The sequence below is a fragment of the Notothenia coriiceps genome, unplaced genomic scaffold, assembly GCF_000735185.1.
Source record: "Notothenia coriiceps isolate Sejong01 unplaced genomic scaffold, NC01 NC01_scaffold00009658, whole genome shotgun sequence".
In the NCBI taxonomy this organism is placed as follows: Eukaryota; Metazoa; Chordata; class Actinopteri; order Perciformes; family Nototheniidae; genus Notothenia; species Notothenia coriiceps.
In genome coordinates, this window is record NW_011342359.1 from 237,170 (window position 1) to 250,979 (window position 13,810).

A 13,810-nucleotide genomic window follows, 5' to 3' on the forward strand; every position below is an offset into this window, starting at 1 on the left:
CGATATGTGATGAGTCCCTTAAACGATTAATCGATCAACACGATACATGTATATATGTTTATTTTAATATATATTCGTACTTAAATATTTCTAATGGGTTAGAACGCATCTTCATCTAAATTCATTTGGAAAGCATGTCTACATGCCACTATAGCAATCCTACTGTTTGATTATAACACATTTATCTCACAATTTATCTGTCTCATTTAAATATTTTGGATCTGATCATTTCATAGCCATTTCAAAAGAGAACATTTATATGCGCTCTTCGTTCCTTATTAGGCAGCTTGGAAAAGAGCTGTTGTATTGAAGATTACATATCTGGACTTTTATTTCCATATACATGCACCCTTGGATGAGATGATAACTGCAGAATTATTGCCACTGTTTCCCATTAGTTCACTGCCAGCAGTCCTCAAGAGGCAAAGGAATGGGTGGACCAAATCCATTTTGTGCTTCGAGGTAAGCCAGCATCTCTTTGTCATTTCTTCCAGTACCTCCTGCATGGTCAGTTTTCAGGAAGTGTAAAGTTTTGTGTTTCCGTTTTGTGTGTCCTTATTGGAATCAAAGGTTTGAGGATCGGGGATATCGTGTCCAGATTTCAAAGCCCTCTGAGACAAATATAAATTGGGTTTTATATAACATTTGCTTGAGTTGACTTTTTAAATGCTGCATAGGTTAATTGAAAAATACAGATTTTTCCCAGTTTGCGCCCAAAGTTTGCGTGTGTGTTCTCAGCGGGCAGAAAGGTCAGAAATGAAAGGGAGCCCTTTATCTACCCTATCTCAGATGGAAACCACCCGATCCATCACTAACTGCACAGCCGAGTCCTGAATCTCCCCATTCGAAGTGTCACCCACCGTGTCATGTGCACCATCATGTAGCTCTAGTTCTCCCCCACCTCCCCCAACCGCTCCTCCCCTAACCCTCCTACCGAATTCCAACTTACAGGAAATTGATTGGTAGATGTTCTGGTTATCCTCCAGTGACATTGATTTCTGCTCGGCCGCTGCTGTACGGCAGAGGACCTGATACCCTGTGTTGCAGCAGCCAGTCGCCTGCAATGAGACGCCTCCTCCATCTGAGCCAGCAGTCGTGCTCTTGTCTCCTCTAAAATGGGCTCGGGCCGGCCCACTGATTTGCGGGAAGTAACAGACACTCTGCAGTTTGTCTTACTTCCTTCCAGACCAGTTTTACTACAAAACGCAGTCTGATCCAGAACATGTACATGATTATTATTTACCCTCTTCACCGCCGGAAATAACCTGAAAACAAGATTAACTGACATCTTTTTAACATGCGTGTTATTTTTTGTGGTCACTCTTTCATGATCTGTATGGTATGACATTTTTTGGCATTTTGCTTTTATTTATTCTGAAAGTAGAGATACAGTTACAAAGTGCATATTTGTTTATTTAGCACATTTCAGTAACAAGAAAAGTCAAAGAGCTGTGCATGAACATTAAAAGCATTAAGACATTGTAGAAACAAAAACATACAACAAAAGGACATTTGAATACAACTAAAAACCGCCATTAAAGTTTTGAAAAGAATAGACGATAAAACAGATTTAGCTGCAATAGAAAAAAAAAAAAGTACTAAAATACAATCTATAGTACAGGGAGCGGTATCATACTGTACAACAAAAGATACAAATATATAGTATGTGTTAATGTGTATTGATCAGAGATCCAACTCAAAATACAGAACATAAACCGAAGAGATATAGGAAAGCTGAGGAAGTCAAAATAAAGCAAAAATGACAAACTTCTCTGGTTTGATTTTCCGCAGTTCTTTGCGGTTTTAACTGTTGAAATAAACAGACAAAACATGCAATTTGCAAAACTGTTTTAACATATTGGAATTTCTCACTATGGTTACATTTTGACATCATATTGAGGGTATAGATTCGAAAATAAAATTAAGAATTACAAAATAAAAATATAAAAAGGCTGTTACATGCCAACAAGAATTGTTCTCTTTACTTAGCTGGAAGCACAGCATTGCAGAATCGGCGCAGCAGCGATATGTGTGTGTGTGAGTGTGTGTGAGTGTGTGTCTATGTTCTGTTTGAGAGAACAGAGAGTGAGAAAATGCAGCTGGTACCGTTGTAGTGAAGATAAGCATTTCAACTGTTTCAAATATTCAGAATTGATAAATATTGAACAAAAATCTAGTTAAAGACGTCACCGTGGGCTCTGGAAAACGGTAGTGGCCGTTTTTAACTACATCAGACTCTGCAATTAAATGCTTAAAAAATATAGGTACCACTTTACAATAAGACTACCCTTATAAACGGTTTACAGATAGTTTGTAATTCATTCATTAATTAGGTTGTGAACGCTTTATAAATCATTAATAAGCTTTTATAAGACATGAGATAAACAGGGCAACTATGACCGGTTGCTTGCCAAATAGTGAGCCCACATTTATCTGTACTGCTAAGCCTTATATTGGCTACTTAGCTTTCTTCGTCTTCTTTATCAGCTAGCATCCTTGGTATCTGTTGTTCACTGAGTTGAGTTAAGTAGCCAATATAAGGCTTAGTCATCTTGCCAAATAGTGAGCCTGTGTTGATGTATTAAAACTGTTAGAACTGGTTTATAAATGGTTCTTAATGATTAATATAGTGTTTACAACCTAGTTCATAACCTAATTACAAACCCTTTATGAATCCTTTATAAGGGTAGTCTAATTGTAAAGTGGTACCAAAAATATATAAACACTTTAAGAGATAATGAAATTACTCTAGTATTACAGGCAGAAATCAAGCCCCCAGGTCTTGTCATTGCTGCTATAAGGCACGTGTCCTAGTCTGTTGTGCAGCCAGGGCCATTGGACCATTTCTCTTACTTTACCCTGTAATGCATTTGTTCCACGCTGCGCTCTATCCTTACGCTAACGCCGCCCATCACGTTGTCTTTCCGTCCCTCATAGATCTCCGCTCCACCGCCATCCCTTGCGATGATGACGAGGAGGAGGAAGGTGAGGGGGAGGAAGAGGAGACCTATGATGACATTGATGGGTTGACCGGCCCTCAACCCGGTCCTTTCCAGGACCATGGGCAGGAGACGGGGGAGGTCGAAGAGGAGGATGAGGATATCTACGAGGTGCTGCCAGGTATGAGGATGTGGTTACCTCGCAGGCAGACACACAAGCACGCACACACACATACACGCACACACGGCTGCACACACCAACTCTCATGATACTCAGTCAGACAAATAGACACAGTCGCTCTGCCTCACACACACAAACCCGAGCCCTCAGGGATTTTTTTGCAACAAGAAAAATGTGTGATGATCTCTCCCCTGGCTGTGAAATTTGTGTTGCCAGCCAGGTACCTCCCTACCACCACAACACCCAGACTTATCACTCATTTTAAATCAAGCAACACTAATAAGCCTGTCAGGGCTGAGGTTGGTGCTGCAGAGTCACACAGGGCAGGAAGGGGAGACTCTCCTCACATCCACTGGAAACCAGCTTCCTCTGGTCTTATCTCACTGAGAGCCATCTGTTGAGAAACAGTTATGTTGTTGAAATCAGCGAGAGCCGGCTAGTGCCGAATGCTCTGTCATAGAACGTCCAATTAGCTAATGTTGCCAAGCAACAAATAGCCTACAATTCAATCCACTAAGCAGAGTTTTGGCAAAAATTGCCTAGCAACGGCAATTTAGTTGAAATGAAGTAAAAACTGCATCTCCCAGGGCTTAAAATAGTTGTGGAGCTCTTAATGTCACATATTTAATAGAAATGAGAGTTTGATTAAGATTGTTGCCAGATGAGTGCGAGTGTGTGAGTCCCTACTGAGGGGGGAGACAGTCCCATGTGTCAGGGTGGCTACAAGATCCCGAGAAGGACAAAAGGGGTGATCTGATCTTCTCAGGGCCGTCGTCCATCACTCTTTCTATTAAATAAGATACATCAAGATTCTGTTTCACTCTGTGAGTACATTACCTTTGCCAAAATCACTGGTGAGAGGGAAATCAGTCTTCAGACTGTCACGCCGGCGTTCAAAGCCATCTGGGAAGAGGTACAGACTCTGACCACAGATGGCATATCGAATGACAGGCTCTTTCCTTCACTTTCTCACCCCTTCACTTATCAATCATTCTGCATCTCTCTTTGCACACTTGCAGCTTGTAATGTACAGAGTGATTTTATTTTCATTGATCATGATTGCAAATTACAAACTTTTGTATCTATTCTATCTCCTTTTTATAAACAAATATAAGTATTCATAGTAGTCCTTGAAATGACTGTATTTTGTTGGACTTCATTCAGAATCATAAACAGGTTTATTGCCAAGTAAGTTCACACATACAAGGAATTCGCTTTGGTGTATGATAAAGAACAATTACATATTAAAAAAAACTATTCATAAAAACTATTTTAGAAACTCTTATACAAAAAGATAAAATATTTAAGGATTAGGTCTTTATTTTAATCATCATATGAAGGTTTAAAATAACTATGCAAAACTTGTTAAAATAATAAAGTCACACAAGTTACGGTATATATTAAAATAATATTCACCCAACAAAAATGAAAACAAATAGGCCATGGATGTAAACAAAGGGAACAACACCTGATTTAAGAATTCAAATTCGTCTTCGGATTTTTGCCAGTTTCCCGATCTTAGTATTAACTTGATTGTTGCCGAGGACAATAGTATATGGACCTGGTGCAGTGTCATTGATCGGTTCTAATATAGACAAGGCATAAAGACATATGGATATCCGGGTAGTTAACTTTAGATATCTAGAGAATCTTAAGAACTTGCAAATTGCTCTCTTTCAGATACATCTTGAATGTTCATAAGGCAAACTCGTGAAAAAATGTAGTGTACGAGTAAAGTATCATTTTCCCTGTGATGAGCTCTCTCAGTTTTGACGAAGCAAAACTCTGCACATGGCTCAGTTGCAGGCAGAATGCAGAGTGATGGTGGTATTGGCTCTGGTGCTGATGACTGATTTTATTGACTGGAAAATTAAATCACTTTGATATAGAAACCGTTGGCCCATGGCGGTGGCCTCTCGACTGAGGGATGCTCTCCTGCACAGCAGTCGCAGAGCGCTGAACAAATGTTTAGATCCTGTGAAAAATAAAAATCAATGAATTCCTTATTTTGGTTTTGTAACAATGAAGGACATTTACATATTTCATTAGGTAAAACCACAACCCTGACATTTTTAATGATATAATGTTGTATTTTACCTGAAAGTGATTTGAAAAAGGTGTGTGTGTGTGTGTGTGTGTGTGTGTGTGTGTGTGTGTGTGTGTGTGTGTGTGTGTGTGTGTGTGTGTGTGTGTGTGTGTGTGTGTGTGTGTGTGTGTCTTCCTGGTCTTCCTGGAAGCAGAGGGGCAGGTTATGCTGGGAGGTGGATAGTGTTGCTGGGTTGTGGCTGCGTGGCTGTCAGCCTGCTGCTGTTACGGATGGATGTGGGAGACAGAGGGCAGGATATCAGTGTGTCACCTCTCAGACCACCGGGGGCCACGCCCTGCAGTCGATGACACGTCCGCCTCTGCGTGCCTTAAAGACAGCCTCTTTCTTTAACTTTTCTTCGCTCAGTCTCTGATAAATGTGAACCGATACCTTACTATTAAGTTCTATCTTGTTAAAGAAAAATAGTCATCTTGTGCCACGAGGCGGTGTGTCAGTCATTGGCTGATGATACATTGAATTTCTTTTTTGTGTAAAAGATGTACAGTTTATGGTTCTCATCATTACTTTACTTGTTCCACCCTTAGATTTAAATGTTTGGGTCCTGTTATCTGGTTGATAAATGCTTCCTGCTAAAACTGCAACTATTAATTGATCAACAGAAAAAATAGCCTCCAGGTATTTCCGTAAATTATTAATTTTGTTTAATAAAGTAATTAATCATACAAACATGGCACAAAATGCTGTTTTCAGCCCCTCAAATATGGAGATGTTCTGCTTTATTATAACATATGACTTATTAAGTATAACATATTTGTCTTTGAGACAATGGGATATACATTATTCTCTTTTTTTCTGGAATTTTAAAGATCAAGGAGGCATCGATTAATCTAGAAAATAATTGGTCAATAAATCAATAATAAAAATAATAGTTAGTTGTAGCCGCACTTCCTGCTTATAAGTCAAACAAGTATAAATGTCTCACAAACATCATTTTGTATTTTTGTTTATTTAGACGAGGATTTCCCAGATCCGACAGATGAAAGCAGTGAGAAGAACAGCAAATCAGGTCAGAGCCTCATCACAGTCTTTCACATTCCCAGCTTAATGGTTTGAAGCAGGTGGAAATTGTTATTTAAATTCACGCTTTGCATTTCCCCTCGGCCTGGTCATCAGATTACGCTAACTACTACCAAGGTTTATGGGATTGCCTGCCTGACGAGCCGGACGAGCTGAGCTTCCAGAGAGGAGATCTCATCTACATCATTAGCAAGGTCAGCAAAAAACACTCAGAGAGGTTAAGCAAACATCTCTCAGAATTCTGTTGTTTCTGGACACGCGTTCCCCCAGTCAGTGGAACGGGAGATCACTGTTCTGCCGTTCATTTTTAACGGGAACCATTCCTGACTCGTAGACATAATTACAAGAGCAATTAGTCATTTGCAATGAGTAAAATGTGTTGCAGCTGGGTAGAATATGTGATTATTAAAGTGTTAAACAACATCAATACCAGTAATCACGTTGGCCTCATTTACTTTCTGAACATGCTGATATCCCCAACATCTAAATTCCTCTGTTAGTGTGTCGGTGCAGCAGAGAAGCACCAACAGTGGCATTGTCTATTCCCGGGCCACTAGGGTGAAGTGCCATTCGGGCGCTGCGTAATGGTGCTGTTGTTCATTATAGAGCCTCTATCACAGGGGTTAATTGAGTAGGCAGCCATGCGAAGCCCTTCCTTCCTGTTTGACATAAACTGCAGGTGAAGCCATCCAGCATCTCAGCTCTTTTTCTCTCTATCTATTTCCTCGTGTTTTATGGCCATCTTGTAGTTACATGCAGAGTATCTACCAGTGAAAAGCCACCCTACTGGAAATCAATGGCTTGTAATTTGGGCACTTTTTACTCTGCTGCGTGCAGGGACTTGTTTCTATTGGTCGGCTTGAAATTGAATCATCATGTTCTGTGTTTAGGCTGAATTATCTGAAGAGCAGAGGGAGAAAGAATCTACAGTAGATGCAGCTTTTTGTTGGTAATTATGCAGTGGAAAAGGGATTGAGAAATGATGTATTCAAGCCCATTATTGTCTTGCATCTTTAATCAGCAGCTGCAGCGAGAGAAATACAATTATTTGTGATATTTTCTTGTTTTAGAGCAGAAACAATAATGCCCTTACTTTTTTAAGAAGTAAAGGTTTGGGGTATAGATAGACAAACACACAGTCAGTTTGTGTAAAAGGAAATGGAGCCTTTTATTTGTAAGGGCAGATATGGGAGAGGTGAATTATGCTCTTCACAGAAGATGGACTTTTAATTGAGGTTCTCTTGGCAGTGCCAGATGAATGAGATGCCAGCCTTCTCTGTCTGAGCGTGCTGGTTGATAGGGGAAAATGTCAAAACAGCCATGTCCATTTTTCATGTAAGGATGACAAAGGCAGCCTAGGTTGGGAAACAAAGGGAACCTGGCTCTGAGCGACAGATCCGCCTCAAACTGCCTCAGCCCTGCCCGCCGTATTACTTTTCACTGTATGGATCAGATTACTGCTTCACGGAAAACCTTAAAGCAAACTAAGTCCAGGTTGGAAGCAAGACCCGGTAGAAGGACCTCACAAACTTAATGGCACAGATTACTCTTGTTTTGTCAAGCTGTACGCTGAAGTCATAACATAGTGACAGACTACGAGAGAGTATTCTAACTATCCTCTAATGGATTTAAAGCGAGGGGCTGGTTGTAAATTATTTAGAGGTGATCTCCAGACGGCTTCCGAATGGTTTTGTGTGAAGACACGACTCCATCCGTGTCCCATTTTGTGTCCTAAAAGCGTCAAATATCCTCCATGAATAGCATTATTTGGATTATAGCCTGTAATCGGCTATTTACTTTAATGAGCCCTTGGGGAGGGCTTCCCTGCGTCTTTCGTGCAGGCCCCCAGTTGCGTTCAGTTTTACGGGGGGATTCCTGAGAACCCTGACCTCGATGAGTGAAATACGGGCCCTTGGCTAGAACTCAAGTCTGTCGCTTAACTGGGGACCCAGACACATGAAATGGCCGTAATAAAACCAGGGCCCATAAATTCTCTTAGAGGGTGGGAGTCCTGGTTGTCTGTGCTGTTATGTCAACACTGACCATAATTACAAGGTAATAAGGACACGCTCTAAGTGCTAAATCAATGGTGCTAACAAACTGTTATTTTTAAAGCTGCGATGTGATTGACTGCTGAAGTGCAGAATGGGATAGCCACAGGCGTGGTGTCATATGGCTGTGAACTGAGGAGAACATGCCGATTGTATAAAAGGCCCTCATCCATCATTATTGATCTCTCACTTACTGTAAAGTGGGGGCATTTTTACTGTATTTGTGTTTTTTTCTCCCTTGTGTGTTGCTGTGTGTGTGCATATCTGTGTATCACTGACAAAGTAAATAAATTAGGAACCTCACAACTCATATGAATCCCATTAGTTCAAGAGAATTAATCTCGTAGTGCGAGCCGCCGCCGGTTGCAGTGATGCCTAACTTGCTTTCCGCAGAGAGCTGGATGGCAATGCTCAGCGCGCTGATACATGAGGTAGAAACACACCGTTAGATCCATCTTCTGAGTTTTGCTCTGGCATTTCATTTCTGAGAGCTTGCATTTTTCTAATGCACATTATAGCTTTACGCCGGCATTTTAGTGTGTGGTGACAAATATTGGTGAGCTCGGTTTTCTGCAATATCACACTCTCGCACACTGGCACATTTTTTAAACTTGATTTAAAAATGTTGAGATGTTGCGCACACATATTTTGACTGTATCATAACATGCAGCAAGATATTTGTTTTAGTATTTACAATGTGAGTGTCGGGTTAATTTATTGCAGTGGCTTAAGGCTGTTGTTTCACTTCTCCCTGACACGTGTAATGCCTGTGTACTTTGTCGGCCACACTGAACCATAAGGCTGTCCCGCATTCTTGCCTTCTAATTTATGTGTCCAGAATCAAAAGACATGGGCTCTACAGGTCAGCTGTCAAATTCCTGTATTCCCAAAGGCACTCATGGAGAACGGCGGGATGGAGTGGGAAGAGATTTATGGCACTAACCCATCCAGAGTCCTTAAAACTCTGGCAAGTGCTGCTGCCACCTCTTCCTCTTTCTCTCCATTGCCCTGCTCAACTCTCCCCCCTCTACCTTGGCGTCCAACCAAAACGCAGAGAGACGGAGACGGTACAGCCAATCCGCTGCATCTCCCAAAGCAGAGCGTCACACCACATTTTGCCTAAGTGTCCAGCTGCAGCTGCTTCTTAAGAGACAATGAGAACATGGACACCACTGACACCTTGTGGTGGTTCCTATCAATCCTATGTCTTTGCCATGATTTTATTACATGACAACTTGTAAAAACAACAAAAACTGATTTACAGCCTTATACAGTACATTTACTCACTGTGATTTATAGCTTTGTATAAATACAAGTTATAATTCAACGAATAGCAATAAGAGATTCTAAAATCATTCTGTGCTAATATTCTGTCCAGGCTACCTGCGATATTTAGGGTCATAACAGGCTTCTTCTCTGTTTAACACGCTGGTTTGGGCCACGGCTCCCAGTTCACTCTTTTGAATACAGCCGAAGAAAAGGAAAAGTGAGCAAACAATCAGATGGGAAAGTCAAGCAAGAGAGACAAAGAGAGTGGATCCCTTTATTCTTTTGTGTGAACCCTGTCCCCCCTCTCCTTTCTCATTTTCTCTGTCACACACCCATTTAAAGACCCCTGGCTGCTATTGTGGCCATAGACACCAAGACGCTATAGACAGGCAAGACATCCTATTTACCACCCAAAGAAGCAGGGGGTGAGTCTGGGGTTTGGGGTCATCCAGGAGGCAGCGGTCATCCCCCGGTCAACTACAGTAGGTCATTATTCAGCCCAAGCCAATAGCCCAGAACCGCGTCCGAGCAACCCACCCCCAATCCATTCTGCTTAATTATTATAAATGAGGGGCGGCGTAAACAGCCATCATTACAGACACTCAGTGGCATACACAAATCCACTTTAAATTGCTATTAAGTTAAGGAGCTATCTGTAATCCCAGGCGTGCATTAGAAAGGAGCAAGTAGGTTTTCTTTTTATTAAATCTCATCGTCCCTGAGATATTTTCTAAGGTTCTCATGCTCTGTCATGTTTCCAATTTGAAGCCAATTCACTGATTTAATTAAAAGCCCACTTGGAAAAAAATGGACACTAAGTAGCCATTTCGATCTTTGGTTGTGCAGAATTATCGTCCATATTTCTGGATGGATTTCGACAATATTTCTTTTGGCACAAAGTCCTTATAACTGCACCAAACTAAGGGTTTCCCCCAACAGTGTCAGGTATTCTCATGTTGTTTGTGAGGTGTAACCTGTGTGAGTAGGGAGGAGATCTCGCTAACCTAATAGGGGGTTACAAATAAAGCAGCTTTGCGTCCATGTTTCTTTGTTAGAGTAACTAGTGATGGAAGAACTGCAGAGAGCTGCAGTGCATCTGATGAGTCTAGGTAGAGGAGTAGGATATGCAACAAAATAAAAAAGGAGAGGATGCAAGTGGAAAGGCTGTTACAGGAGAGATGGAAAGAAAGCAAGGGGAGGAAAGGAGGGAGGGGGTTGGAGATGGGGAAGGAGGCAGGGAGGGAGGGAGAGATTGTAACACCCAGGCGGCGGGTTCAGCGGCAGGGCAATGAGAAACTTCCTGCGCTCCATCACGCCCAAGGCCTGCCTCAGTCAGCTGGTGGCCGAGGAAAGATGCCTCATGTGTCAGGCTTATTAGCACTCCCCCTAGTTTGTATGCATTTGGGATTCTGTGTGTGTGTGTGTCTTTGTGTGTGTGGTTCATCTGCAAGTATGTGTGTGTGTGTGAGAACAAGATGAGAAAGGAAGAAAAGGACATGGACCCTGAATCTCTACAGATGTTGTATTCCCCCCCCAAAAAAAAACTAAAGGTGCATTTATTTTTTGACATGTTTTTTTTGGTACACGTTAGCATCACCAGTCTCACCCGTTGTCTTTTTAACGCATCCACCCAACCTCGACTCACCTTCTCCTCGCTTCAGGCTCGGGTAGCTGTCAATCTGTCCTCCGGTCGGGTACATGAGCGATGGGCCTATCAGAATGCCACCATTAGCCAGCCCCCTGAGTGGTAAATAAACGATCGCGCCGGTACACTGCAGGTGTTGTCATGGCAACCCGCTCTCAGTGCCAGCCCCGCCCACGCCTCATTCCCTCGCTCTCTCGGCGGAGGAGTCACCGGGAGGTCAACGAGTCAACGCGCCACAGCCGCCACGACACGGCGCTGTTTGGCCCCCCTCCCCTTCCTCCCTCCTAGAGTGGGTCTGATCTGCATCCAGGTTGCAGCAAACAGCGGCTCTGATATTTGTCACCCATCAACCTAACCCTGCATCTTGCAACATATTGCTAATGAGAAAAAAAACGGAGACATTTCCCTGAACCCAGGGGACGCTTGATTTACATCACCCCAGAGAATTTAGGAGGGAACATCTTCCCTCTCAGACGAAAAACTAATACAACTCGCCACAATATGCCAATATGTGCCTGTTCTTTGCCCAGACCTTAGCATTAAGATGCAAAATCACACAAAAACAAATCAACCCTAAGAACATTGAGGGGAAAACAAACAGAAGGAAGAGGACATTGAGGAGTTTGCATAGTTTTTGTCATTTGGATAATTTACTCTCCCCGCCTCTTGGAATGTCCCTATTACAGCAGGTGTACTCTGGATGAACCCATTTCAAGTATGAGGAAGATGGACTCTGCACGCCTGACAGACTTCCACCGCCATTGGCACCCACTCTGTGATGTAGCAGTTGTATTAAAATGGCGGTGCTGATAATCCAAAAGACCTTTCTTAGGGAGAATTTGAGACCGACTGCACAGATGGGCTGTGGAGATAAATAAAACTCTCTGTCACTATGGTTGGTGGAATAGTGCTGCGACGCCCCCAAGGGAGAGAAAAACTGTTTCGCTCCCTCTCTCCTATGCCTCCCCTCCGTCCGTCTGTCCCCCCCTTCCTCCTCCTCTGTTCACGTTATCAAGAATTGGAACCAAAGCCAGCTTTCCGCAACTGGGCTTTTCCCTCTACAGTCTTTTGGGGAGCATAAAAAGACCATTTCGGACTTAACTTTCCCCTGCTTTATGAGCCCAACACAGTCACTCAGAGTTTGTCAGAGTGCCAAGCACACTGGAGCATCCCAGTGTGAGCTGTCAGCGAGGCTCGTAGGGGAAAACGATGAGGCCTGGATGGACAATCTGCTTATTGCGGGTACCTGTTTGTGCCGTAAGAACACTTGAGTCTTGTGGTTTATTACTTTCTAAGCAATCCATTCATCGTCGCTGTCCAAACACCTCTCATTAGCTGCAGGCCTCATTCCTCTGGACGGAGGGAGGTGGCAGGTCTGGATGATGGGCTGAACCTTTGACAAAATGTCGTTCATCACGTCAAAGTATGTGTGTGTTTTCACAGCTAGAGCCTGTTAGAGCAGGAAGAAAAGTCTGATTCTAATCTCAGACGTGTACAACTTTATACGTTACATGTGTCTGCTCGCACGCACGTTGTGTGTGAATGTGTAGCTGAGCGTTTCATCTGCTCCTCAGTGCCGAGACAAACTGTTCACGCAGCCATTTTCAATCTGCTGGAGAACAGAGGAGAGATGAGAGGCTCCTCGTTCCATCAGGGCAGGAAAATTAGGGCCGGCTGGTGCCTCTTCTGCTGCGACTGCTGGGCTCCTACGCCCCTCTGCTCTCTGGTCAAATATTGATCCAGTACATCTAGTTAGAGCCCGACTGCTGCAATCAGATGATCATGAGGTTATTAATGACACTCAAATTCCTAAAATGTAATAATGAATGAAAGATTTTGTTATTCCAGTTTTACAATAGGTAAGAGCTGGAAGGAAATAAAGATTGTTGATGCAGAGCCATGGAAGCCATAGAAATTATCTGTAAAATATCTGCTTTTTTAAATTCCTAATGGGCCTTAGAAAGAATATTTACACCATACAAATAATGTTTTGATTTTTCTAACCTAATAAGCAATTACTTTTCTACTATTAGGTGAGTAGACAATTTACCAAACATGGATAAATGATACAATCCAACCCCAATACAATTAAATGGATCTAGAAACTTTCAAAATACAAGTGTAAATTGTAAAAAACACCATAGTCAGCCAACAGTAAATAGAAAATAGAAAGTATATAAAGCCTCTATTTAAAAGAGGGCCTTTTATTTTTAAGGTCAAATTTGAGAGCAGCTCACTGTCTCTTAATATCTTGTAGGATACATACGAGCTTTTGTCGTTGTTCTTCACTACGCAAACAAAGGGAGGTGGCATTATATTTTGAATGACAAGAAATTATTTTGTTTTAATTTTTGAATTTAGTCAGAAAATAAATGCTTTGTTGTTTTATGCCCCTGTCATTTATACTATGAAATGTCCAAGTTTATTGCAAATGCCCACCAGGAGTTAGAAATAAATGATTTGCAAAGCTGCTTGTTTCATTTTATGGCCTAAAGGTATTCAACTTTTGTTGAAATGAAAATAATGTAATAACTAAACTTAGATTGAGGTATTATTTTTAAGTCATCTCTTTAATGTTACAAACCATTACATCTTGTTTTT

At 42.0% G+C, this 13,810-nt stretch overlaps 1 protein-coding gene across 1 annotated transcript in view; it reads left to right on the forward strand.

Moving 5' to 3' along the window:
* skap1 (src kinase associated phosphoprotein 1) overlaps positions 1–13,810 on the forward strand; it is a 35,828-nt gene that overhangs the window by 18,230 nt on the left and 3,788 nt on the right. Inside the window, exons 8-11 of the mRNA XM_010771148.1 lie at positions 399–462; positions 2,938–3,120; positions 6,180–6,233; positions 6,341–6,438. Coding sequence (XP_010769450.1) covers positions 399–462; positions 2,938–3,120; positions 6,180–6,233; positions 6,341–6,438 — 399 coding nt within the window. The remainder of the gene's footprint in view (positions 1–398; positions 463–2,937; positions 3,121–6,179; positions 6,234–6,340; positions 6,439–13,810) is intronic.